Source organism: Diceros bicornis, chromosome 26 (assembly GCF_020826845.1).
Source record: "Diceros bicornis minor isolate mBicDic1 chromosome 26, mDicBic1.mat.cur, whole genome shotgun sequence".
Lineage (NCBI taxonomy): Eukaryota > Metazoa > Chordata > Mammalia > Perissodactyla > Rhinocerotidae > Diceros > Diceros bicornis.
In genome coordinates, this window is record NC_080765.1 from 8,275,585 (window position 1) to 8,302,342 (window position 26,758).

The 26,758-nt window shown below is 40.6% G+C and overlaps 1 protein-coding gene across 3 annotated transcripts in view; it reads right to left on the bottom strand.

Moving 5' to 3' along the window:
- The window catches only part of LMTK2 (lemur tyrosine kinase 2), a 95,938-nt gene that overhangs the window by 12,441 nt on the left and 56,739 nt on the right, over window positions 1-26,758 (bottom strand). For all 3 annotated transcript variants that reach the window (XM_058569293.1, XM_058569292.1, XM_058569294.1), the window contains 5 exons: window positions 24,166-24,299; window positions 11,840-11,924; window positions 10,424-10,545; window positions 5,080-5,229; window positions 808-3,790 (listed from right to left, as the gene is read on the bottom strand). In XM_058569293.1, coding sequence (XP_058425276.1) covers window positions 808-3,790; window positions 5,080-5,229; window positions 10,424-10,545; window positions 11,840-11,924; window positions 24,166-24,299 — 3,474 coding nt within the window. The remainder of the gene's footprint in view (window positions 1-807; window positions 3,791-5,079; window positions 5,230-10,423; window positions 10,546-11,839; window positions 11,925-24,165; window positions 24,300-26,758) is intronic.

Here is a 26,758-nt window from a genome sequence, read left to right on the forward strand (position 1 = left end):
AGAGTCTGAAGAGCAGAGCCAAGAGGCATGATGCTGACCAAGAGGCTGAGACACCAAGGTCTCGGGTCCGAGGACCAATACAAAGCGAGCGCAAGCAGCTTTAAGGAGACACCTTCTGGAATGGGAAGGGATCTCAGTCAGACATGTCTGTAACTGAGCTTCACTTAAAAGCCAGCTGATTCAAGAAGCAAATTCAAGGGCTACAAAGACTAGCCAACAGACTACATTTCAAACAAAATTTTAAAAAAAATCTTTAATTAAAAATATTGAATTATAGGCTGCTTCATTTTTAAAGAAGCTGAAAGTGTGAGCCGAATGAGCGGTGTGCAGCAGGCAGCCTGCTCCACAGCGGGGGAGGAGGGCAGGGCAGGGGCCCACTCCAGCAGCAGGGCCACAGACTCTGTCATCACTGTCCTGGTCCCCACTGCACAGATACTGCCACTGGTTGGTGTCTCCAGTGCTACGTGTGAGCCACGGACTGTTGCAGTTTGTACCTGCACGCTGGGTATTACTGCCAATTGTCAGATTATAAAAATTTGGTCTGTAAAGGGTAACTAATTTCAATAGGACTCTGCGGAGACCAAGGAAAAGCACCCAGGTCTCCTTCCCTTAACTTAAAAGGAATTCACTCTGCAAAGCGCATCTCTGCATATTTTTGGAACTGTAACTATAACCAACCCCGAATTCCTTCTTTTGAGTAATCACAAAACAATCCGTGGCTTCAAAGCAATCAGAAAAACAGAGCACACTCAATTTGCTAATGCATTTCGGAATTCTCTAATATGACGATTTGGAGGTAACAGATACCTGGTCAAACAGATAGACTGTGACATCATCAAAAAACGTCACCGCCTTCTTTTCTTTCTTCCAGTCATCTGGTAGCTGGTCAATGGCAACAGCAGCCGAGGGTTTCAACAGGCTCCGCAAGTGCCTCCCATCCTCGTTGCTGAGGATCACAGGGACGGGGTGCTCGGTTTCATCTTCCGACTCGGAGCTGAGGCTGTGCAGGTTGAATGCTCGCAGGTCCTCGTCAGAGTCGTCACTGTTTTCGTCCTCCTCGTCTGCATCGATTCCATCCTCGGAGAGGTCGAGCAGCCCCGACACACCAAGTTTCCCCAAGTATTTCCCTTCGATATCTGGCTCCTTCAGCTTGGGGCTCTCGGAGTGGCTGCCCGAGGACTTATCCACCATCAAGGCCGATGGGCTGCTGGAGCGGAGGGTGGAACTTGCAAACGCAAGGAGTTCGTTAGTGTTGGTTCCAGCGGAGGCAAGCGTGCAGGGCTGCTCTTCGTGGGCCTCAAAGTCATCACCACTGCTCAGCTCTGAGTTCAACAGACTCAGGGGACTGCCAGCCTCGTCCTCAGGATGCATTTGTTTGGAAATGTCAGTCAGTGCTGGTTCTGACGTTTCTCTTGATTCCAGGTGACTGGACTTTTGCAAAGCAGATAGACAACTTTGGTCTGGCTGTCTATTTTTGGTTTCCAGGCAACTGTCCTTGTCGCCAGGACTTTGCTCTGGGATGACTGGCTCAGGCAAGGGCTGATCTGCTACGATTGCCAAGGCCAACACTGAGGTTCCTGGGACCCCCTCTGACTTCTTATCAGGCTCAGAATCATTATCTGAGAAGTAGGCAGAGTCTCTGTGTGAGCTCTGGGAACCAGGTGTAAAAGTCTGCGAGGTCACTTCTGTCCCTCTGTGGCCATCAGCTGTGTCTGAGATGACGATGACAGGGTTGGGAGGCAACCCGCCACGACCGCTGTCGCCTGCTGTGGTCGCCTCAGAGGCTGAGGTGCCATCGGGAGCAGGGTGCAGAGTCCATTCAGGGGACTCCAAGTTCTCTGTCTCGTAGCCACTGTCTGCAGGCTTATCAGGGGGCAAGAGTTTCTGAGGTGTGTGAGAGCCTAAAGAACCCAGTAAAACTTCATGGACATCCACCGAATCCAGAGAGTCTGGGGTCTCCACAGACTGTTCTGATGTTGGAATGGGTGTTGACAAGCTATCTTCTAAAAGGCTGTCTTGACTGGTAGAATCCGAGGAAAAGGCAGACACCAAGCCCATGTCTTTTGTAGCATTTTTATAATTCAGCTGGTTCAAAGTCTCCACAGCCTCCAAGTTTTTCTCCAGCAGACTATGACTATGATGGTCTTCAGAAAGCAGTTGATTTTGTAAGTTCTGTCTCAATTCTGGAAGACTACTCCCTATACTCACCTTACTGGCAAAAACGTCGTCAACAAGAACCGAGTCACTTTTGGGTAGTCTCAAGGCCTCCTCATTTTGGTGAGTCAAGTCATGGGACCTATCACCAACTGATGTCCTGGCATCAGTCAAGGGAGTTTCAACGGGGACAGTCACAGAGTCTGGACTGAGTTCTTGGCAGAGAAAGTCTTCATGGATACTGACATCTAAACACGTGGGTTTGGTTTCTCCCTGCTTTGGGAACGTATCTGGAGGTACACTATGAGGTGTTCCTTCTGTTTCAAGTGAGGTAGGAGGTACCTGCACTTCCGGGGAAGACTGCAATGAGAGGTTTGAAGTGTTGTCCACGGGCATGACACCTGCATCTTTCCCCTTTGCACTCATGTTCTCCTGCAACAGAGAAAAGCCTGGTTTATTTTCAGCAAACTTAAGCTCAGTATCTAAAGAGTTTCTATGTGGAGTTTCTAATATAGTTTCAGTAAAACCGGCATTTTTAAGTTCTATTTGAAGATCATTTATATGTTCTTTGCTAGACAATGAGTCTTTTAGTAAGTTTTTCTCTTGAAGAAATAAAAAGTTTTCTGATAATTCTTGAATATTCAGCGGATCAAAATTATCTTGGTGCATAAGGTTTTCTGATAAGCCAAGAGGCTCATAGTCAAAAAGCTTATGGGGCTTTTCCTTCTCAAAGTGGCATGTTACTACTGACTCTTTGGGGTCATCCAAAGTGGAACGTAAAGTGGTTGGCTTAAAGTCAGTCTGAACTCCATTTAGTTCCATTAAGTCAAATATTTTTTGGTGACTGGGCAAATCCTCTGATTTGTCAAGATCATTAAATATATTGTTGAAAGGGCTCTCAGGGCCCGTGGTAACATGTGCGTCCTCAGGTATGCTGGAGTCTTTGGGGTCTGTACTGCTTTGGAAGAAATCCTCATCTGTACTGGACTCCTCAAATTCAAGATTCCTCAGTGTCAGAAACTGGGATGCCTCGTCACCTCTTCTTTCAGGATTATCCATTTCAGTGGTAAGCAGTGCAGGTGGGTAATCAAGCTCCAAGTTGCTCCCACTTTTTTCTTCTAATTGGATGTAATAGTCGCTTCCAACAGAAAGGTTGTGGGCATCAAAAACGGGAACCACTCCGGGGGCTCTAACAGGGACACGCTGGCCACTGTCATCTTGTTTCCCGGGCCCAGGATCTGAAAGTGAATTCTCAAAAACTTCAACTGGAAAGAAGATGCTTGTGTAGGACAAGGCTTCATCCGGGTGGCCCCGACTGCGCTCGTCAAAGTGATCATGCTTAGCTGCCTCCCAGACATACTCGAAGCTCAGGCCCTGGCTGGTTTCAGTCACGGTGAGGACTTCCTCCATTTCACGACCAAGCCGCTCCCTGGTAAAATGGTCAAGAATTGGGAATGCAGCATTATTTGAAGCGTCTCTGCTATTTGTATTTGGTTTAAGAGCATTCCACTGTTGTTCAAAGTCGACTTCTGAGTCCCTTTGGCTTTGCATCCGCAGGTAGGTGAGCAGTCTATGCACATCTTCAGCCGCTGGTCTCTTGTCTGGTGACAGCCAGCAGAACTGTAAAACTTCATACCTGAGTGAGGCAAGAGAGGTAATTAATGGATTGTTAATGAATCGTTTTAAAATAAGAAAAGACTTTACAAGGACCCCTAAGACTCAACACCTCAAAAGTTTCTATACTTTAATCACTGCCGACCACACGAAGGAGTTCAGTTCACGGTGAAATCACGGTGAGAGAGGAAATGAAGAAATATAAAATTTGGCTGACTAATTTTTGTGTTCTCAGGACATTCCACAATATCACTGCAACTCTTTTGTCATTTGTTCTTCTGGTATTTATCTAGTGACCTATCCACTGAATTTAGAAACAGTTTTAACATGCTCTTCTCTTAAATGCCACACGTATTCTATGTAGTAAAGAATGCACTTGTCTCACATTTTTAGATTCACTCACTTTATTTTGTGAGAATTCACACAGACAAATACTGTTATAACTAATCTCTGACTAGTCCCCTGATAAAAAGTAACACTACAATCTTCTGCAGCATGTAGTTTCCTTAGCTCAGAAAAGGAGCTGACGGTAGAGGGAAAAAAGTAGAGAATGAAGCCCAACCAGGAGCTGGGTCTTCAAAGGTTTGGATGAATATAGCCAACAGCTTAAACTGTAGCCATGAGCAGAAGCGAAGACAAAGACAACTTCAAAGCACAAAGTTTACAGAGTAAATGTCAAGTTATTGTGGGTAAAATAGTTCTAGCAACTTGGGGACCTGAGCAGTGCCTACATGCAGGAGTCCCAAGCTTCAGAGGTAATGCCAGATGGGCATGTGGAGGTGCAGATAAAGGTCTAAAGGGAGGTGAACCTGATCCGAGTTGGAAATGGAGTAAGAACTGGTCTGAGGACTCATAAAAAGTAAATCTGTAAATCTGTAAATGAAGTACGTTTGTTTTGTAAATTTCAACATACATTATACAAATTAGTTTCAATAGACAATTTAAATATTATCATTTTTATACTATTTCTTTTCTCACATATTAGATATCACTTATATAAACACCCTCATTTTAAAACAGTTCCATGATAGGGAACTCCCTTAATATCGACTTTTCTAATTAGTTCAGACTTCATATTTTTTCTTATTGCATGTAATATATAAATTCCTGCTTGTTCTAAACATATTTCAAAAATAACCTCACATTTTAAAAACAGATGTTAATTCTAAAATCAGTCATGAACGATATACCAATGATTGCTTTTCATCACATCCATTGTTTAAGAATAGAGAATATACAACTACTAACGCCCATGAAAACAGGATTTCCTTATCTTGTGAAAATGACCAAACAAAACCTGGAGTCACCCACCATCGATCAGAATAAGGCTGCTCCAGCTGGGGCTTTGGGAGCTTTGTGTGTCTCTCTCGAATGACCTGGCTGAGAACATCTAAGTTGGAAAGGTTGGAATAAGGCTGAGCAGCATTATCAAAAAGCTCCCAGAGCGTCACACCCAGGGACCTACGGAAAAAAGAAATGGTTATGTCTTTCTCCCTTTAGACGTCAAATTTTCTCACACCAACACTTCTATCTGTACAGTCATTAGTAATTTTAAGGACAAGGTGTGTACTGAAAAGGTTATTAAAGATAGCTCTTTAACATGATTTTAAAAAAGAGGCATTTCCCTTATAATGAAGAACACAACAAGAATACCTCCTCATATTTACTACTGAATTCTCTAGAAGACCTGGCAATGCAAAAAAATATGAAACAGAGATAAAAGGCATAATTATAGAGAGGAAGTAATACGATCGTCAACTTAAAAACTCAAGAAATTATTTGAAAGATCATTAGAATGTTTTAAGAGTTCAGCAAAATGACTGGTACAAGATAAATATCTTGAATTCTGAGTTTCTTGGTGGAAAACCAATCCCATTCACAATAGCAATAAACACCAGAAAATATCTAAAAGAAATCTTTCCATGAACAAATAATCTCTTCCCTGTGGGACCCATATGTTTCTTGTTGTAGTTATTCCTAAGTAGTTCAGGTTTTGTTGCCATTATGACGGGACTTCTCTCCATTACTCTGCCAGCTAATGTGGGTGCCAGAGAGGCCACCTGCCGAGCCTCTCAATGCTTCCAGTATGCAGCCGTTCCCACAGGAAGGAATACCCCTTCTCCGGACCTGTCCCACTGATCTGTCCCCATGGAAATGGCCTCTGCTGCTCAAGTCAGATGAACACTAACTCTTCACCTCCTCGACACCACCTCTGCGTTTCTTTCTCACCACTTACTGTGAGCCTTCTGTCATGTATTAGTCTCCTATTTACTGCAAATGGCTCCCAAATCTGGCTGATCATCTACGTTGTCTGGAAGCTTTAAACTAACACGCTGGTATTTGGGACCCACCCCAAGGACTCTAAGTTGGTAGATGTAGGTGTGGCCTAGGAAACTGTATTTTTAAAAAGCTCTCTAGTGGGGCCAGCCTGGTGGCATAGTGGTTAAGTTCTCACGCTCTGCTTCAGCATCTACTTCGGCAGCCTGGGGTTTGCAGGTTCAGATCCCAGGCGTGGACCTACACACTGCTCATCAAGCCACGCTGTGGTGGCATCCCACACACAAAAAATAGAGGAAGACTGGCACAGATGTTAGCTCATGGACAATCTTCCACTCTTCCTCAAGCAAAAAGAGGAAGATCGGCAACAGATTTTAGCTCAGGGCTGATCTCCCTCACACACACAAAAAAATGTGATCATGATTAGCTTAGGGCCAATCTTCCTCACAAAAAAAAAGAAAAGAAAAGAAAAGAAAAGAAAATGTCAGTGATCCTGACATCCAGCCAGTTTGGGTACTGATGGTTTACATGACTTTGATCGATACCCACCAGAATGCTTATTTGATTAATAAACTATATTGAATAAATAGAAGTTTATTATTCGAGGGGGCTGGCCTGGTGGCACAGTGGTTAAGTGTGCGCACTCTGCTTTGGCGGCAGCCCAGGGTTCGCAGGTTCGGATCCTGGGCGTGCACCAACGCACTGCTTGTCAAGCCACGCTGTGGCGGTGTCCCACATAAAGTAGAGGAAGATGGGCACGGATGTTAGCCCAGGGCCAATCTTCCTCAGCAAAAAGAGGATTGGCATCGGATGTTAACTCAGGGCTGATCTTCCTCATACACACAAAAAATTTATTATTTGACATTGTATAATACAATATAACTTACAAGCTAAATTCTCTTATGCTAATTTCAAAAATCAGTGAAAAAATCAGCATATTCAGTATCTAAGTTGAGAGATCACTTCTATCAAAGAAAACAAAGGGACTCAAATTTCCCAGTCCAATTCAGGTAAGAAGTGCTTTCTCCTGGGCAGAGAACTGCTAGGGGCAAAGGGCTGTTTTGGATACAAAAGAAGTTTAAGAAACTGTCAACCACTTGAGGGACCTTACAACTTAACTGAGAACAGTAAGAAATTCACATGAAATATTAAAGACCACAAAGGTGGTGTATGATTCGCAGCAAAATGAGTGTTACCACCACAAAGCTTAACCTTGGGTACATAACTCTACCTGGCTCAACTTCTTCAAAGCCCTGATTTCACTCCCCTACCCTCCCCCAACAAGGCCCACTCCCAAACCAGACCCCTCCCCAGCCCTGTCTCACTTTGTTTTTCAGAGAACAGGAAGCACTGACTTTCTGCACTCCCCACCCCACCACATCTAACACATTTCTGGAGCATCCCTTCCTTATCTCCTCAGACAGGCCACAGAGAAAGATGGGATGCGTCTCCTGCTCAAGGTCAGTCCCTGCCCTGGAGCTCTCTATTCTGTCCCTCCAGTCTCCTCCGGTATACTCACCACCAATCACCTCCTCTTTCTCCTGTGTATTCAACTCTTCCCCTCACACTGGCTTGTGCCTCCCTGAGTACCTCCAAGCCTATTTCTTCTGGGAGGAAAAATGTCCTGTAGCTCTTGTCCCCTCTTCCACCAAACTCTCTGACAGAATTCCCTCTTGTTCACCCCTGGCATGGGGCAGTGTGGCCCCTGCCTGTGGTGGGAGCTGGCACTGCTGCCAGCCCTGCCACCACACACTTCCCAAACTGTCAGAAACAAGGGGCAGGCTCTGCATCTGGGAATGCAGGCTAAGTTTTCAGGGAAATCCCCCTGCTAAGAACATTAAAAATATGGATAAAGCATAAAACACATCTTCTTAAAGGCACTGAAGAGCAGATAAGATAAGGAATTGCCAGGACAAAATCTAGAACTTCAAGAACTAAGTAGAACACTAAAACCACCTTTGCCCTGGAGCATTTGCTGAAGCACAGAACTTGGGTTTCTGTGATTTAGGTTTACAAGACTTGATGGGGGTGATGGTGGTGGTGGACAGGCCAAAGCCTAGGCCTGCCCAAGGTAAAGGGTCTCACAGGGAGACCTCCTCATAGTGGGAATAAACCTGCCCCTACCGACCTTCAGGAGCCTGAAAGGCATGCTGTCTTGGCACTGAGGTGCTGTGAGTGAGTGTTTGTATGAGCGTGAGAGTACGAGTGTGTGTGTGTGTGTGTATGTGTAAGCGATAGGGAGGGTAGTCCCTAAGAAGTCATAACCACAGAGCTGGCCCTTACTTCGATTTGCAGCCTAAATTCATAGATTTTTTTGGACCACTCCAAAAAATGGTCCAAAAAATCTCAAGTTGAAAAACAAAGCCCTGGACTTGTATAGTGACCTTATGGCAGGACACCCAGGTACCCAATAGCAAGTGTAGATCCTCTCTGGAATAATGTACTGCGATTCTAGGTTTCCAAAATCTTTACCACGAAAAGGTCCCCAAGGAAACAAGTAACCATCAAGAACCAGCAAGATCAAATCCACAAAGACTTCAGATACTGGAATTATCTGATGCAGATCAGAATCCAATTATTAAAAGCACAGGGACAAACTTTTAAAAATGAAATAGACCTCCCAAAACTGAAAAATCAATAACTGAACTATAAAACTTAATAGAGAGATTTAACAGAAGAATAGACAGAGCTGAAGAGAGAATTTTTTTTTTTTTAAAGATTTTATTTTTATTTATTTTTTCCCCCCAAAGCCCCAGTAGATAGTTGCATGTCATAGCCGCACATCCTTCCAGTTGCTGCATGTGGGACACGGCCTCAGGATGGACGGAGAAGTGGTGCCTCGGTGCGCGCCTGGGATCCGAACCCGGGCCACCAGCATCGGAGCACGCGCACTTAACCACCAAGCCACGGGGCCGGCCCATGAAGAGAGAATTTTAAAAAGAGAGAATTAGTGGCTGGAGCCTAGGTCTGAAAAATTATCTAGAATGTGGCACAGAAAGTCAGAGATGGAATATATAAAAGAGAGATTAAGAGGCAGAACACAGAGCAAAAAGGCATAACACATGTCTCACTAGGCTTTCAAAAGGAGAGAAAATGGAGCAGAGGCAATATTTGAAGGGTAAGAGCTAAGAACAACACCAACCTACAGATTTGAAAAGCCGAATAAATCCCAAGCATAAAAACATAAGAAATCCACACCCATACACATCATAGTGAAACTACAAAAAACAAAAGACAAAGAGAAGAGTTTAAAAGCAGCCAGAGGGAAAAAGTCACATTACCTTCAAAGAGCTTAGGTAGACTTACAGCTGACTTCTCAATAGCAACAATGGAAGCCAGAAGACAGTAGAATATCTTCAATATGCTGAGAGAAAATAACTGTCATCAAGCAAAAACGTATTTCAAGAATGAGGACAAAATAAAAGTATGCTCAAACCTACAAAAAACTGAGAGTCTGTTACCAGCAGACCTTCACTCAAGGAAATTCTGAAGGACATACTTCAGGCAAAAGGAGAATGATCCCAGACGGAAGGTCTGAGATTACAAAAAAAACAGGAGAAAGAACAAAGTGATTTGATTACGTGGATAAACCTAAAGAAACAATGATGCTAAAAAAACAATAACAAGGTCTTGTGCGGTTAAAAAGAAAAATTTAAACACCCAACAAAAACATATAATTGCATGTGTGTGTGGTGTATAGTTAAACTGAGTTAAAGTATTCTAAGGTCCTTGTATTGATCAGAAAGGCCAAGACAAACTAATATTAGACTGAGGTAAGTGAAGTATACATGGTATAATTTCTACGGTAACCAACAAAAGTACAGGAATAGAGAATACAGCTCCAAAACTAAGAGGAAAAAAACAGTTAAAAAAAAATCAATCCAAAAGAAGGCAAGAAGAGAAAAAGAAAACAGAAAAAGCAGGACAATAACATAAAAAATGTAGGTATAAAATAAGAAAGCTAAAATAAAAATTGTTAGTCAAAAACTTAGACACATCTTTTCAATTTCCATTAAATTGACCTCCTATAAATCACAGTATTACATAATAGTCCAAACTTCTTTCTGTTTTTTCATTCACTTCAATAAATATCAATTAAACCTCTATTATATGCCAGGCCCTGTGTCAGGCACAGAAAACAGACTTGGTTCTCGTTTTTACGGAGCTTATTACTGTCAAATGGGTAAGAGAAAAGTTAATTATATCATCGCAATTGTGATAATTGCTATGATGTCAATAAATTGTCTTTTTCATACCATCAGGCACTCTTGTGTTCCTACATCTTATTCAATTACTTTCCCTTATGAAAGTTCTCAAGGAGAAAGAAGGTAGGACTTGGCTACACAAAAGCCTAACAGAACAGTAAATCTATACATACCAGATATTACTATACTTAGTTTGATCTGCAGTTAGCAGTCTGTCTTGAAAGCTGGTTACTAATTCTGGTGCAGTCCATCGCAGAGGGAAAATTTTTTTATCGTCTGTTTCAATATAATCCTCCTGTTTTATTAGAAAGCATACAGAATTTTGAATTCTATTACACTTTTAGTGAGCTCAATGATTTAATTTCAGGTCATTCTCAGAACACACATACTTAACCCAAAAGACATATCAGAAAAAGAAGTGGGCATGACGAGAGACTTTCTGGGCAGAAGGTGGGTGAGGGTTTCTCCGAAGCCTCCTGGGCTTCATGAGCTGGTCTCTGAGCCATGAACGCTCACTCAGTCATCCTTCCTGGAAAAGGAAGGTACGCCGTGTCTGATGCACAGAACACAGACTCTGAGCAAAACATCTTTTAAAATATGCTGGGCCTTACACCCCAAATAGGGGAGTGGTGCTGGCTAACGAATAAGAGTGCAGGCTTTAGAATCTGACAGACTGGGTTGTAAGTCCACGTTCAACCATTTACCAGCTATGTGACTCTGGGCAAGCAACAAATAGACTAAGCCTTTTTCTTTATCTGTAAAATGAGGATGATACAATACCTACCTCTCCTTACAGTGAGGATTAAATGAGATCATGCAGTCAAGTACGTCATAGTGCTTGGTATACAGCAAGCACTCAAGACAAGAGAGCTATTATGTAAACAAATAACCAACTTATATTTGCATAATATTTTTTAGTTACAAAGTACTGTGAGATATGATCCCTTTGGTCCTCACCAGAACTCCCTAAGACAGAACAGATATTATCCTCATGTTGCTGCTTAGAAAGTGGAGGTCAAGTGGCTTATCCGAGGTCCCTGACAGCATGGAGCCAGCACAATCGCATTCTCTGCCTCACATCATGTTATCTCAGCTGGGCTACACAAACACACACAAATGAAAACTTCATCAACTTCTAATTTTCTTTGGGGATATATTTATGACAGAGTTTAAAAATCCAAATCCCAAGCTTACTGAACATGAGCCGAAATTTTACTGAACACATAACAGAAATATTTATGTGACACGTATTTTTATTATACAAGTGGTAATAATTGTTGCCCATGTGTCCATACTAAAATTTATTACGCACCATCAAACTATATCAATTACACTGTGTATAAGTCTTTTTAAACAAAGCATTTGGAAAGCTGTCACAAAACCTCAGGCACAAAGCCACAGATTTAGACATCAGAAGCTACACATCAGAAGCCAACACTACCATTAAAATGACTGGAAGGAACCCCTCTCCAAATGGTAACACGACCAAGATTCCTATCCCCTCTTTCACAAACGGAGCATTGTTTTGTGATATTACCACCTATGAAATTAAATCAGATTAAGGAGAGACCCTTAAACCGTTGGCTTACCTTGTACCTGCTGAATCCTATCCCATAATCTCCCACTTTCACATTTAAGTCCGAGGTCAGAAAACAATTCCGCAGGGCTAAATCACTGAAAACAGAAAGGGTGAAGTGAACATGGGAATAAGGAGCGTCTGCAACCAGGACAATGTGACATGAAATTGCTATAGAAAAACGAATTTCTCAAGAAATCAGAGTAGTATACTGAACTCCCTGCTTAATTAATGTTTTAAAATTCTTTTTCACAGAAAAAAGATTATATATCATATCCTTCATTACTTAAACAATGGAGATGATCAGATGTTTTTGCAAGTAACTATGCTGGCTAAGGTTCAATACTGACCACATCTGTACCCTGTTCTGTATTAATACCAGATTTATGGCTTGTTTAAGTGACCAAGAAAGAATTCTAAATACTTTTGGCTAAACTGTCTGAATATTTTATTTTACAATAACTTGTATTACTTGAGTAATAGTCTAGTAGTAGTCTATTACAAGTAAAGATTAATAAAGGTACAGCTTCGAGCATCCAAAAATAATCTACATTATTAAAAATGTTTGCTTTTCAACTCCTTTTTCAAAGCTACACAAGCATTATAAGGCGGTCCTTTCCAAATTACTCTCATCTCTTTCAAATTCCACCTCCCCACAAGGGAGGTAAAGAGCATATTTTCAAGACTTACTTAAACCAATGTACTTATGTTGTTTATTTAAGAACAAGTTAATTTTCAAAAACATAATTTGAAAAGTAAACACCACTTTTGCTAAAGGAACTTCCCACGTAGACAACAAATTAAATTTTTTGGATTTTGGCCTTAGCCCTTAGAATCTCTTTAATCCTCAATTGGCATAGGAATTAAAATGCCACTAAATTAAAATAGAAAAGGAAACCTAATTTATAGTTTTAAATCATAAATAAAAGTTATCAAAAACTGAATTTCTATAGTCCAAAATATAAAATGTTTTTGTTTATATGACTGTAGAAGACCAAAAACTTAAAACTAATTCTTAAATTCTTATTTTCAAAGATTTTAATTTCCAAAGCTCACATGTCTGAAATATAATGACGACAGCGACAGCTAACGCTGATATGATTCAGTGACAGCCTAGTACATAACATTGATTCAATTACATAATAATGGCTAATATTTACAAAGCACTTACTTTACGCAAGGCGTTTCTCTAAGCACACTACATATATTAACCCCTTTAATCTTCACAACAAACTTTTGAGTTGGGTACTATTATTTTCCCCATTTATAGAACAGGAAACTGAGGCACAGAGAATTGAAGTAACTTTGCTAGGGTCACAAAGCTGGCAAGACATCGTTCAGTAGTATTTTCATCCTGTCACCATCAATAACTATCAACGACAATAAATTACCAATCAGAGAACTATACCATGCATATGGCTACTCCTCAACAAACATGTGCTGATCTGAAATTCCAGTTAGTTATATTAAATTTCTCTCTACATTCTCTCTGTTTACAAGTGGTGATCTTCACAGAGCTCTATCCAGAAGCCTTCAGGCCTGTGGAGGTGGCTGGGAAAAACTTCGGGACACGCGACTCCACTGTTACAAACAATACAGAAACTTCCAACCTTAAGAAGAGAATCGGTCCCTATCTTTTGGAATAAAGGGAGGAAGGGAGGGGAGAGCAATATGCCATTTGAGGGCACAAAAATGAAAATGCTTTAAGTCAGGCAGTTTTATCCACTGGACCGATGGCTGCAGCGGACAGTGTTGTGGGTTTTGCCAACAGAAGTTCTGTTACTGAGCACCACTGATGAGTATTTCTAGAGTCTCTATATATGGATCCTTCTCAACCTTCCCAACATCTCCCTCCTAAGGCCAGAATGAAAAGCTGGGTGCCGGCGTTCCAACAGGGGCAGGTGTGTGTCACCTGCAGGCCTGAGGCTGGCTGGGGCACCTTCAGGGCACTTGGCACCTTCCACTCAGGCCATTTGTACAACTAACTCCTGGACTGCCTGGCTTCCTCCCTCCTCTCCTCTCCTTACCCACGTTCAATGCAGGTCTTTAGACACATCAGATGGGAAGGTTAGATAAAAGATGAAAAGTTATATACGCAAAAGCCCTTTGGCTCTTACTGTAAAAGGCATTATAAACTCTAATACAGTTCAACTGATATTCTCAGGAAAAGGAGAAACACTTCTCATTACCTGAAAACCAGTGACTGGAGGAATTTCTTCTAAACCTGCTCCCCACCTCCACCCCATACAACCCAGTCACCACAGCACAATAGAAAAAGCATTGGACAAAGTCAGAAGACCTGGAACTTTTTGGCTCCACTTAAGAACTGTGTGACTTTGGGCAAGTCACTTCACATATTAGAGCCTCACTTACCTCACAAAAAAATAGAGATGCACCTGTAAGGGCTAACTCACAAGGTTTTTATAAAGATAAAATTAAAAATATATATATATAGATAGAATATATTTCAAAACATTAAAGTGTTATCCAAATTCAAGAAGATGATGATATTTGATTCAAAACTGGTAAAAATAAATATTCTCTGAAGCTCAATAACATGTAAAGCTAAAGAACAGAAAAACACAAAGGTATAACTTCTTAACAACAGAGGTAACTCTTGACGTCAATGGCTGGTTTTGGTCAGGAAATACAAACATGTCCAGGATATTCTTCCTCCAAGTTGAAAAACAGGTCTAGTGGCGAGGCTGCCAAGTGATCCAGCCTTGAAAGGCTCTCTAAAGGCCTTGGCTCGGTTCTCCTGGGCTGGCAGCACTTGCTGTCACCTCAGCTGTCAGGGACTGTGTGGGACACAGTCATGTGAGTGGGGCTGATGGACATAGGAAGTGGGGGCCCACAGATTTCAAGAGTTCCCCACGCTAACTCACAAGGAAGCATCAGCACTTGTTCTCAACTCACACGAGAACTAGAGCTTACCCATTTCCAGAAGGACTGCTCTAATGGAGACAGCTCAGTGTGACTGGAGCCATTTGCAAAATCATCCACACCTCTGTTTATGTTACCTACTGATGCTTTCCCAAGTAACCTGAATTCCTGATAAAAAGAGTAACAAACGGCGAGCAAAATAACAGAAAGCAAAATAACTGAAAGTTACTGACGTTCTTCTAGGGCTTGGCATATGTTACCTTATGTAATCCTGACAACAGCACTCCAGGGTAAAGATTATCCCCATCTTATAGAAGAAAGAGGCTCAGAAGGATTAAGTAAGGTGGCTTAAACTGGTAAAGCTGATGAGAGGCGAATTAACAACCTCAATCCCAAAGTCTCGCTGTGTGCACCACACCACTCTGCCTTTGGCAGCCACGAAGGTTCAAAATCAAAATCATTACACAGGTTCTGAAGAGACTCTGCCACTTATCACTCGAAGATGGGATGTAGCTCAAACAAGTACAAGTAGAAGATTAAAGCCAAAGGATTCTGATAAGGCACAAAGAGGCGACTTAGAGTTTTGACAGCTTTCGCCCGTTTATTAGGTCAGTCCTTGCTAGCTGAGCACACTACCTTTACTAAGCCTCTGCTTAGTAAAGGCCCCTGCCCGGCTTTGGGTACACAGAGAATACCTCCACTGTGAGATTCTGGGTAGACCCTGAGGAAAATGCCTCTGGCTACAATGTGATCCACCACTGAGGGCCTGAGTTTTGAGGGCTGGTGATAAAATGGAGATAAAGCCTTTAGTTCTGAGTTTCCTCCAGGACTGGGCAAGAGGTGACACTGAGTTGGACTTTCAGGCCTACATGGGTCTCAACTTCTGGCTTATTTTTCCACGGTAAACAACTATAAAACTGGACAAAATATACCAGGAAGCAGTTTTCAGGTACTGGACAGCGGACAGCCCAGGGTTCTGATCCTGGTACTTGCCTGTGCCTCAGAATCACTTGGAGGGCTGTGACAACCCAGTAGGCCTGGGGTGGGGCCATACTACCTATCACACAAGCCCCCAGATCCAAGCCCAGACTAGAAGGCAGCAGCAGATCAGGATCAAAGACGGCCAGCATGTTTCATGTGTGCACACTTCCACCAGTCACAAACCAGCTGGTTTAAAAACACAGCTAGCACTTTACCATAAATCCCCATTAATTTTCCCCATGAGGCTAAGGTCATCTAGAAAAATGGAACCTTTAATACTTTACCTACAACAAATGATTTTAAACCAAGGGTTATAATTCCAAAACAAGGTGGACTGACATCTGAAGACACTCACCTCAACGGTTCTTTTCACTACATCACACACACTCAGTCTGCAGCACACTTCTCTTCCCTGACGACACACACAGACAGCCCCACAAGTCTAGAGCTTTGTCCTTCCTAACCCTCTCGTGCACAAACACATTTTGCATAAACTGGGTTATATGAATGCTAGGCTTCTTCTGAGTCTTCCTCAAGTGCAGCCTTTAAAAAAAATATTTTTTTAAATGTTTTCCTCCTTCCCTGCCCATCATTCCTCCTTCCCTGTCCACCCATTAATACGTACTAACAAATTGGTAGGTATAATCTTTCTATATTTTTTTTCATACTTACAGACATAGTTCAAGTACACATACAAATAACGGGATTAAGGAGCAATTGCCTTACAAACATTCAATATTATCCCTACTTACCTGCATCTTTATTTCTTATTCAACAGTATCACTACGTGGACATCCCTCCAAGTTATCTAGTACAGCAGCTCTAAATCTTTCTTTACAATAGTCGTGTAATATTCCACAGTGTAGATGTACTTAAATTTATTCTAGTCCCCCATAATGAACATAAACTTGGTCTCTTTTTTCTTTTTTGCCATCATTTCAAACAATGCTGCAATAGACACTTCTAACACACATTCTTAAATTCCAGTTCTTCTACTTCCTATGGGATTGAGTCTAGGAATGGGGTTAGAGGGAACGTGCATTTTTAATTATATAACTACTGCCCAAGGGCTTTTCAAAATCTGTAATAATTTATATGCAATATATGACGTATACACGCAATATACGACACAAACTTGCACCACATTCCTATCAGCAATAGATGCAGCAGTTCCTTTCAATCTTGAGTTTCAAGTTACTTTAATTTGCATGTCTCTAACTACTTCTGAATTAGAACATCTTTTCATGTTTGTTGGTGTGTTTATATCTTTGCCTCTTTTTCTACTGGGTCATCATTTTCTTGTCACTTTGTAAGAACTCTCTGTATAATAATATCAGCCCTTTGGCTGCTATCTGCACTGCAGATGCATCTTCACAGCTCTGGTGCTACTGACTTGGTTTGTGGTGTCTGTTGCTATATAAAAGTATTTAATTTTGATGTCATAGTCAACTATATCCCCCTTTTATTTTATAACTCCTAGGTTTCCTATCTCGATTAAGAAGGCCTTACTCAACCCTGAGTTAAACATACAGTCTTCTAGGATTTTGCCAATAACATATTTAGTTCTCTTATCTTTATCGGTACATAATGCATGACGTAGAGGTCCAATTCTTTTTCCAAATAGATACCTAATTTTGTCAGCATTTAATAAATAAGCCATCCTTTCCCCACTGATCTGAAATATCACTTTTGTCAGATATTCACTTTCTCTAGGTCCTGTGTACTTCTATTAATCTGTTTCTCTGCCAAAACCATATTGATTTTTATTACAGTGGCTTATTGTGTATTCTGATATCTGGTAAAGCAAGCTTTCCTTACTGCCCCAACAATTCATTTTTTTTCATACTTTAATGGCTCTTCTAGACATTTGTTCTTTCATATGTAGCTAAAGATAGTGTCATCCACCACTCTCCCACAAAAAAATCCTGTGAGGATTCTAATTGGAATTGTATTAAGTTTACTAATTAATTTTGAGTTAATTGACATTTTCATGTTGTCTTTAACACAAAATAAAATAATATGTGAACAAATGGAAGGATGTACCATGTTTTATGTCCTCTGATAAGATTTCATAGCTTTCTTTACGTAGTCCTGTGTCTTTCTCACATAATTTATTCCCAAATAATTTATACTTGTGGCATTGTTGAGAATGGAATGGTTTTTTTCACCCTCATTTCTAGATTCTTATACCCAGTACAGGGCAAAACTACTGACTTTAGTATGTTTGTCTTATAGCAAGCCACAATAAATGCTCTTATTAATTTTATTTTTTATAGAAACTAGTATCTTGGTTTTTCTCGACATATAACATCATGGCACCAGTAAAGAAGGGTGATCTTCTCTTCTTTTCCAATGACTGTTGAGTGCAGCTTAGTGGCTAAGTGAGTGAGCTCTGGAGCCCACAGGTCTTGGTTTTGAATCCCAGTTTTTCCACGTTCCAGCTGCATGACCCTGAGCAAGTTAGTTTGTTTCTCTGTGCCTGCGTTTCCCCATCTGTCACATGGTGGGAACAGCATCTACCTCTTAGAACTGGCACAAAGATGAAATAAGTTAATATCCGTAAAGCACTCAGAAACAACACCTGGCACATAGAAAGCATTCAGTAAATTTTAACTATTATTTTTAAACTGATAATTTAAAAATAAATTTAGTCTGTGTTTGTATTCACTAGTATACCAAAGAAATGTTGAAAAATAATGGAAACTGTAGGCATCTCTCTGGTTTCTGATTTTAATTGAAAATGCTTTATTACTTTGCCACTTAGAATGATAACTGCCATTGAGATTTTTTTTTTAATTTTTATTTATTTATTTTTCCCCCAAAGCCCCAGTAGACAGTTGTATGTCATAGCCGCAAATCCTTCTAGTTGCTGTATGCAGGACACAGCCTCAGCATGGCCGGAGAAGCAGTGCGTCGGTGCGCACCCGGGATCCGAACCCGGGCCGCCAGCAGCGGAGTGCGCGTACTTAACCGCTAAGCCACGGGGCCGGCCCTGCCATTGAGTTTTGATAAACAGTCCTTATCATATTTCAGTTATTTCCTTTGTTTCCTATCAGAGATTTAAATAGGGAATGGCTGCTGAATTATACTAATGATGTTTCAGTAATCTATTGACAATGTATTTTTTTCCTCTTTTATTTTGTTGCAATGTAATAAATCATATAAATATATTTTATGATATAAAACTACCCTTTTACTCCTAGAAGTCGTCTTGTTTTTTCCACATACTACTGGATGCAATTTGCTAATATTTGTGTCTATATTCATTAACGAGAATCATCTATAATTTTCTTTTCTTTTCTTTTTGTTTGGTGAGGAAGATCAGCCCTTAGCTAACATCTGTGCCCATCTTCCTCTATTTTCTATGTGGGATGCTGCCACAGCATGGCTTGATGAGTGGTGCATAGGTCTGTGCCCAGGATTTAAATCCGCAAATCCTGGGTCACCGAAGCAGTGCACACAAACTCAACCACTACACCACCGGCCAGTGGTGTAGAAAATATAATTTTGTACAAAATATAGAAATATAATATAAAATATAATATAAAAAGAAAGATAGAAAGTAGTAGTAGTACAGTAGAAAATATAATATAAAAAGAAAATATAATATTCTTTTTTATGCCATCTTTTGCTATTAAAGTTATGTTGGATTCATAAAGTGAGTTATAAAAATTTCAATCTCCTTTATGGCCTGGACGAGTTTAAGTACATTGGTGTCACCTGTCTTTAAAGGTTAGATTGAAGTCAACCATGAAACCCTCTGGACCTGGTGCTTTTTTTAGTGAAAGCTCTTTAATCACCTTTCCAGTTGAGCTACCTGATCTACTGAAGTCTTCCATTTCTTTTTGGGTTTCTACTACATTTAAATTTGTTCCTTTCCCTTGCTGCCTTTCCTCACTTCTATGTGAAATACATCATGGGCGATACAAAGGTAAAGAGGACCCAATCCCTGCCTTCAACAGATTTTCCATGTAGAAGGGGAAATAAAGAACTTGCATGGACACCTACCCTATATAAACTCCTATTTGGTTTTCTTGTCAGTAGTGTCTTCTCTTTCCAAACTATCCTAAACTGTACTGCAAAAGTGATTAAGCACACACACATGTGCATGGACAGAGTTCTTGTTATGCCACTCCACTGCCTACAAAATAAAATCCAAAGGCCTTATCCCGGCACTCAAGGCCCTCTCTAATTTGGCTTCAGGCTACCTTGCTATTCTTATCTTCCACTATTTCTCTTCATGCATCTTCTGTTCCAGTTAAACTAGACTGTTTGATACTGCCCTACACCTCCTTTTCTTCTCTTTCACCCTAAACATATGCTTGCTACTCCCTTCTCTAGCAATTTCTTAATCTCCATTCTCCAACTTACGCTTGTTCTTCAAGGATAACTAAAATGCCACTTCCTTGATTCCCCGCAGACAAAAGTAACTTCTCCTCCTGTATAAGGGACCACACATGGTGTGTGTATCTCAAATGACAGCGCTCATTATGATATAATAGAACAATACAGAAGGTGAGAGTACAGGCTCAAGAGTCAGATGGCCTGAGTTCAAACTGCTCATCAAGTTAGTGGCTAGGACACTAATTTGCTCACCACTCTGACCATCAGTATCCTGCTCTGTAAAACGGGGTTAATAACGGCACCTGCCTCATGGCTCTTAAGGCTGTCTTGAGGATAAAATAAGTATTTATAGAATGTTTTGCAAATGCTTGGAACATAGTAATCATTCTTCCTAAGGTGAATGCACGTTTCAACTCTCCTGCTAGAGTATTAATGAGCAAGAACCGTGGCTGTTGCTGATTTTAAATACATTTCTATATCCCTCACCTCATCTAGCACTCAACTTTGCAGACTGCAGAAGCTTGGTGAACATTTACTCAATAAAGTTTACATTGTCTTTAACTTAGTATTAAAACAAATCCAAAAAATGCAAGAAAACTAAAAACTCGAAAAGTAAGACAAGATTCTCATTCATGATAATCATTATTTCTCCTGCTTCTTCTTCCCCTGTTTGTACCGGGCCAGACACTATAATACGAGCTTTAGGATTTCACCGAATCCACACATTAATCTTAAGAATTCTGCTCTATTATCAAGATTTTACTAGTGAAGAATGTGAGGCTAGAGAAGGTGAGTAACTGGGACTACGACTGCTCACTCTTTCATTTCCCAAACACTTACAGCGTGCTTGTAGACTTCTACATCAAGACTGATTCCAAAGGCTGTTTAAGGAAAATCCTTAGGTTTTTTCATGAAAGACAAATGATGTTAAGAGTTATAGGGTCTTTTTTTCATTTAATACCACTATGTGTCAGGCGCTATCTGTGGCTTTAAAATTACCAAGCAAAGGAACTGAAGCAATCATATTTATTGCCATAAATAAAATTTATTCCTTAAAGACCAATCTTTAAAATAGAAAAACATGGGGCCGGCCCAGTGGCGCAAGCGGTTAAGTGCGTGCGCTCCGCTGCGGCGGCCGGGGATTCGCCGGTTTGGATCCTGGGCGTGCACCAATGCACCACTTGGCAAGCCATGCTGTGGCGGCGTCCCATATAAAGTGGAGGAAGATGGGCACGGATGTTAGCCCAGGGCCAGTCTTCCCCAGCAAAAAGAGGAGGACTGGCAGATGTTAGCTCAGGGTCGATCTTCCTCACAAAAAAATAAAATAAAATAGAAAAACATTAGAAGGAATTTTTAAGAATATGACCTAAACATTTTTACATGCACACAAATTAATGAAAACCCCTAATAATTCACCGACTGAAAGAAACACTCAAGCTACAGGTGCAGCACCAAGCCAATTAGTAACGAGACTTTCTAAGCTTTACCAACGTGGATACCTGTAGTACATTTTAAGAAAAAAATAATGTAGAATGGCACCTAACACTAGTGTTTATTTATCATGCTCCTATAACACTGGATACCCACACTCTGAAGGCTGGATAACTTAGTAACCTCAGTGTTTCTCAGCAGAAAGTAACTTTAAAACTGGGCAAATCCGACAGAGGATCCTTCGTGCACAATTGTCACCTGGGTACTCCTCGAAGCCACCGTCACACAGGTCTCCAGCAACATGAGCCATCGAGAGACCCACGCCGCCTGCTGGAAGCTCACTGCACTTAGCTCACGACAGCGACCTGGGGGCCTCTCCCTGGAGCTGCTCAGGAGGACTGACAGGCAGGGGACAGGAAGTACCAGGCTCTTGGCCAGCAGGGCCAGTGGTGTGGAGTGTAAAACACTGGCAGCTTCTGCTGTTTACATGGCCTTCACGAATGTCACGTGTTCGACTTCAGAAATGCAGGCTACCTAAGAAGACTTATGCAGGCATAAGTTTCTTCTTAAACAATCAGTAAAAATAAAATTTAATTGGGGGTATTTTACTAGATTAGTTTCTAAACACAGCTAACAGCTTTTAGTTGGACATGTGGCCTGTTCTATTTTCAATCAACACAGTCTGACTTTAAGTCAGTCAATAAATATTCTAAATTCCAACTTAAAAATATGCTATACAGAGTGCTACCAACAAAAAAATAACTTAAAGCACAAAATTTTGCCCCAAATGGAAATTTTACATAAAATATGGCTACTTTTTAAAACAAAATGAAACAGTTGTCGATGGTTTCAAGAATTTTCTTTACCTTGAGTGTTTGCACCTGAATAAAATCCAAACCATGTGATTTAATTTATCATCTTTATTTGCTCTAAAGTACACAAGATTCTAAATTAAGTAAAACTTTCACCTGAAGAAACTCACAGGAATATAACATTTACTCTGGTATCTTTGCCAATTTTTACAATACAATAGTAGAAATGTAGGTGGGCTTTAAACACAAACCCTAGCTGTCTTTGATAACTTTATGTTGTTGATTCTGATGCGATACTCTTTTTAAATGCTCCATTCTTCAAAATCTAGGAATTCTTAAACCAAGCATTAGGTAATAATCATCTATGCTTTACAAAAGATTTAACAATACAAATATGCTGTGTATTACCTGGTAGAAGAGATTAAAAATGAAATATAAGATTTCTCCATTATAAAACAAATAGATCTTTATATTCTGAAGTTTCGTCTAAGGGATTCTGCCTTGGGCCTGAAGAAACCCATAATCTTTTGGGTCTTTTAAAAAGCACTTTATCTGAATTATTTGCTCACTACACAAGTCAAACAAGATACAGATGTGTAAGAAAAATGTTAATAATTTTCCTTCGTCCCCACCCTGAAGTAATGTTGAGAATTTGATAGGTACTTTTCCATGTCTTTTCACACACACACACACACACACACACACACCCCCCTCCACAAATACAACCAACTGTTCTCTTATTTTAAAAAATGGAGTCATCCTCTAAATATATTCCTGTGCAACCTGTTTTTTAAAAAAATATAACACTTCATAGACATCCCTTTAAGTCAATACACACAGGCATTCCTTTCCAGGTCTTTGGATTGTTAAGAGTGAAGTGATTTAACTAAACTCAACTAGAGAGACACTGCCTGGTTTCCCTGGAGACCTGAGAAATTATTTTAAATATACAGTCATGCACCGCATAATGACGTTTCAGTCCATCATGGACCACGTGTACGACGGTAGTCCCGCAAGGAGAGTACCATACAGACAAGGTGTGCAGTAGGCTATACTATCTCGGTTTGTGTAAGTATACTCCCTAATGTTCACACAACAACAAAGTCGTCTAACAACACATTTCTCAGAATGTATCCTCGTCATCAAGTGACACATGACTGTATTTTAAACATAAATCAGAGCTCAAAGGCTAGAGGAGAATAAGCAAAAATCTCTTTTTGGGTTCACAGAACCATCATCTCCGACAGACTCAAAGCTCTTTGTTGTTTTAATTATGAAAATGACATCAATGATCTGAATAAAATAGAATGTGCTCCAAAGAGCTGTGGCTATTCAAGCAGGACCAGAAAGGTTTCGACAGAAATGTGTTCTAACAACCACTGACCACCCACACCCCGGCCACGGCAGGCCCCTCAGAGCTGGCCAGAAACCAATCTCTGATCTTATACGAAAAGATGATGTTGGCTTATCAGATCCTCTCTTCCTCTCAGGACTGTGAATTGAGACACACGGTGAAACCTAGCAATTAGAATCAGAGCCTAAAGCTGACAGGAAAAGGACGCAACAAGACGTCAGGAGGTAGACTGGGACTGTTTACTCTCAACTCTGACCAATGTACAATTTTAACATTCTTTGAAAATCTGGAAATAATTTCTAGACTTTAGGCTGTCCTAAGACACGCTGTTCCCCAGTATTAGTTTAAATGAAGCCCACCTCCACACTTATTCTGACACTGGAAAGCATAGGACAGCTTCTACTTTATAGACCTGAGAGGTGACTCTACAGCCTGTCCTCCTTAAGCTCTGTAGAGCCTTTTCACAAACTGCACCGCCTCTTGGGGCCGAAACCTCGGCAATGCCGGAGACACACTCTGAGTGGACGGACCCACCTGTGCAGGAAGTGCAGCTTGTGCATGGCGGCCAGCCCCGCAGCAATCTCACACGCCATCCTCTGCAGCAACATGGTCTGCGAATCCCCCCGCACGTGCTCTTGCTCATTGCGCAGGTAAGATTTTAGATCGCCCTGCAAACGTTAGAACAGTTTAGTTTCAAAAGACTAGGTGAACAAACTGGCAACTAAATATGTGCCTTAACCGACATTAATTATTGAAAGTATTTATTAGAAATTACTTAGATTTGAGCTTAATAAAGAATCTCCAACCGAACAAAAAGTAATTCCAACCAAATCTTTCAAAGGTATAGAAAATACAGAAAAATATTTCAAAGGTAAAATAAAATACTATCTTTTTAGGATCATTCTAACGAAATTAAACATTAGTTTATCTTTGTTATATAAACAAACAAAACAGTAAAAAAAAAACAAAAAAGGTAATTTTGCAACAATGCACAATTTAAAATACGGCAGAAGTATAGAAATTTCCAGGTAACTAAGAGACAACATGGAGAGTAAAAAAAATGGTGCCACCCGCACCGCCTTTAAAGATCCTAGGAGACACGCGGTCAGAGAGCATTTTGTCATGAAGGCTACGGCCAAGCACTCACGAGCAAGGGAGAGAAAAATGCGTGGAAAGGAGGGACAAGTACGTTCAGTGCTGGTAACAACCGCTTCAGGTCTCTGCCAGCTTCCCCAGGGCCCTGTGTTGGCCAGAGACCACTGCGAGAAAGAACATTCCAGTCACTCCAGAAAAATTCAAAGTTAATAAGCCTATTCAAAGGATAGCAGCATGGGCAGGAAAATGAACAAATTCACATTAAGACATCCGACGCACACGCATTTACATGCTGAGCTCCCCAGGTACTACTGCCTGACTTCTCAATGCTACCCTGTCTTTTTCCCGTGACTTTAATTTAGGACTGCATGTTTTGGGGGGTTTACAGTATGTCTGTTTTGGGGAATACACTTTTGAGGAAATAAAATCTTCTACATTCAACCATATGATTAAATATTTATTGATGTGATTTAATTCCAAATTAAAGCTTTATATAATCAGTTAAAATTTAGAAAGCAAGCCAATAGCTTTCAGTTTTCTTTATATCTGAGTCAAGAAAAGATTCCTGAGGAAGGAAATCTTCCTTGACCAACTAAAGAATATAATACATTTCTTATAACTGTTACTGAAGATAGACAATTTATCAAATCCCTCCCAGAATAAAACCTTAAAACACAATATTCCTTTACCGACATTGGCGGACATTAAATACTAAGTACATTCTAATGTAACTTCTAGGCCCACTCCAAGAATCTAAATTTGTTTTCACTCCCAGTTTCAATGATCTTTATATGAATGATAATGTTGATATTAATAACCATTACCATCTGAGCTTTTGAGCAGGGTGCCAGGCACTGTACTAGGAGTTTTTATATTTGTTACCTCCAATAATTCTTATTATTTGAAATACTTTCCAGATGTGGAATGGAGGCTCAGGGAGGTTAAGAAACTTGCCCAAGGCCACAGAGCTAATTAATGGTGGGACTGCGCTTCTACTTTCCAGTTTACCAACTTGTCAAGAAAATTCTATTTAGTGAGTGAACTGAGTATGCAGATCAAATTGATTTGTTTTATAAAAATGAATGTAAAATAACGTAAAGCCAAGCACGTGGATTTGTAGGATTCTCCCAAACTTCATGAAACTGCTCTGCCAGGGAGGCAGTTTTGTCCCCTCAGGATCAACGTGGATGCCCACTCACATCCCTCTCCTCTTATTTCTTTCCAAACATGGTGCTTTCTCCTTCGTTCCCACCGCAATTACAAGCTGCTCCAGAGGAGAAATAGACACCGTTTTTTCTTTTAAAAACACATGCCCCTTCCCACCTCCACCAGGCTAAACTCCATCCAGTGTGGGAGTGCTGGGAATAAAGACAGATTTGAATGACAACTACATTAACCCAGAAAAATTTTAGCCAAGAGCTCCAGGCCTACAGGCTAATGCGATTTTCGTAAGATAATCCAAATAGAAACTAAATATGAAAATAAATAGCTGAAGTTTATTTATCCTACCAATGAAATGGCAACTTAAATTCCTTTGTCTAACCTCTTTCCTGCAACATCCATCTAAGGAAAAAATTATCCTCACAAAAGTAGGATTATGCTGTGCTGTATCTGGCCAATTCTCAAAACAAACAGAAGCTGCTGGCAAAGGAACACTTCACAAGTGACTCTGGCCATGGAGGCAGGAATGGCAGAGAGGGTGTAGTTGTTTTTCAAGGTTATCTCAAGTATATTCGTTACAACTCATTGTTCTTAAAATATCTTCTCTCCACAATATTCCACTCCCCAAATTTCACTAGAAGATAAAATATAATAAACAGAAGGAAATTTTGCTTAAGAATGTTAACACTCCTAATGTTTCTAGGTTGGCAAAAACTAAAAGCCTCTCCCCACCCCAAATGGGGGAGATAAAGTTAGCACAAGCTAGGCAAACATATCTCTAACCTGGGGTGAGGAGTTAACATCAATGATTACTAAGGGGTCTGATCACTGCTACTCATGGATGAGACTTGTGATGGATTGTGTAGAATCT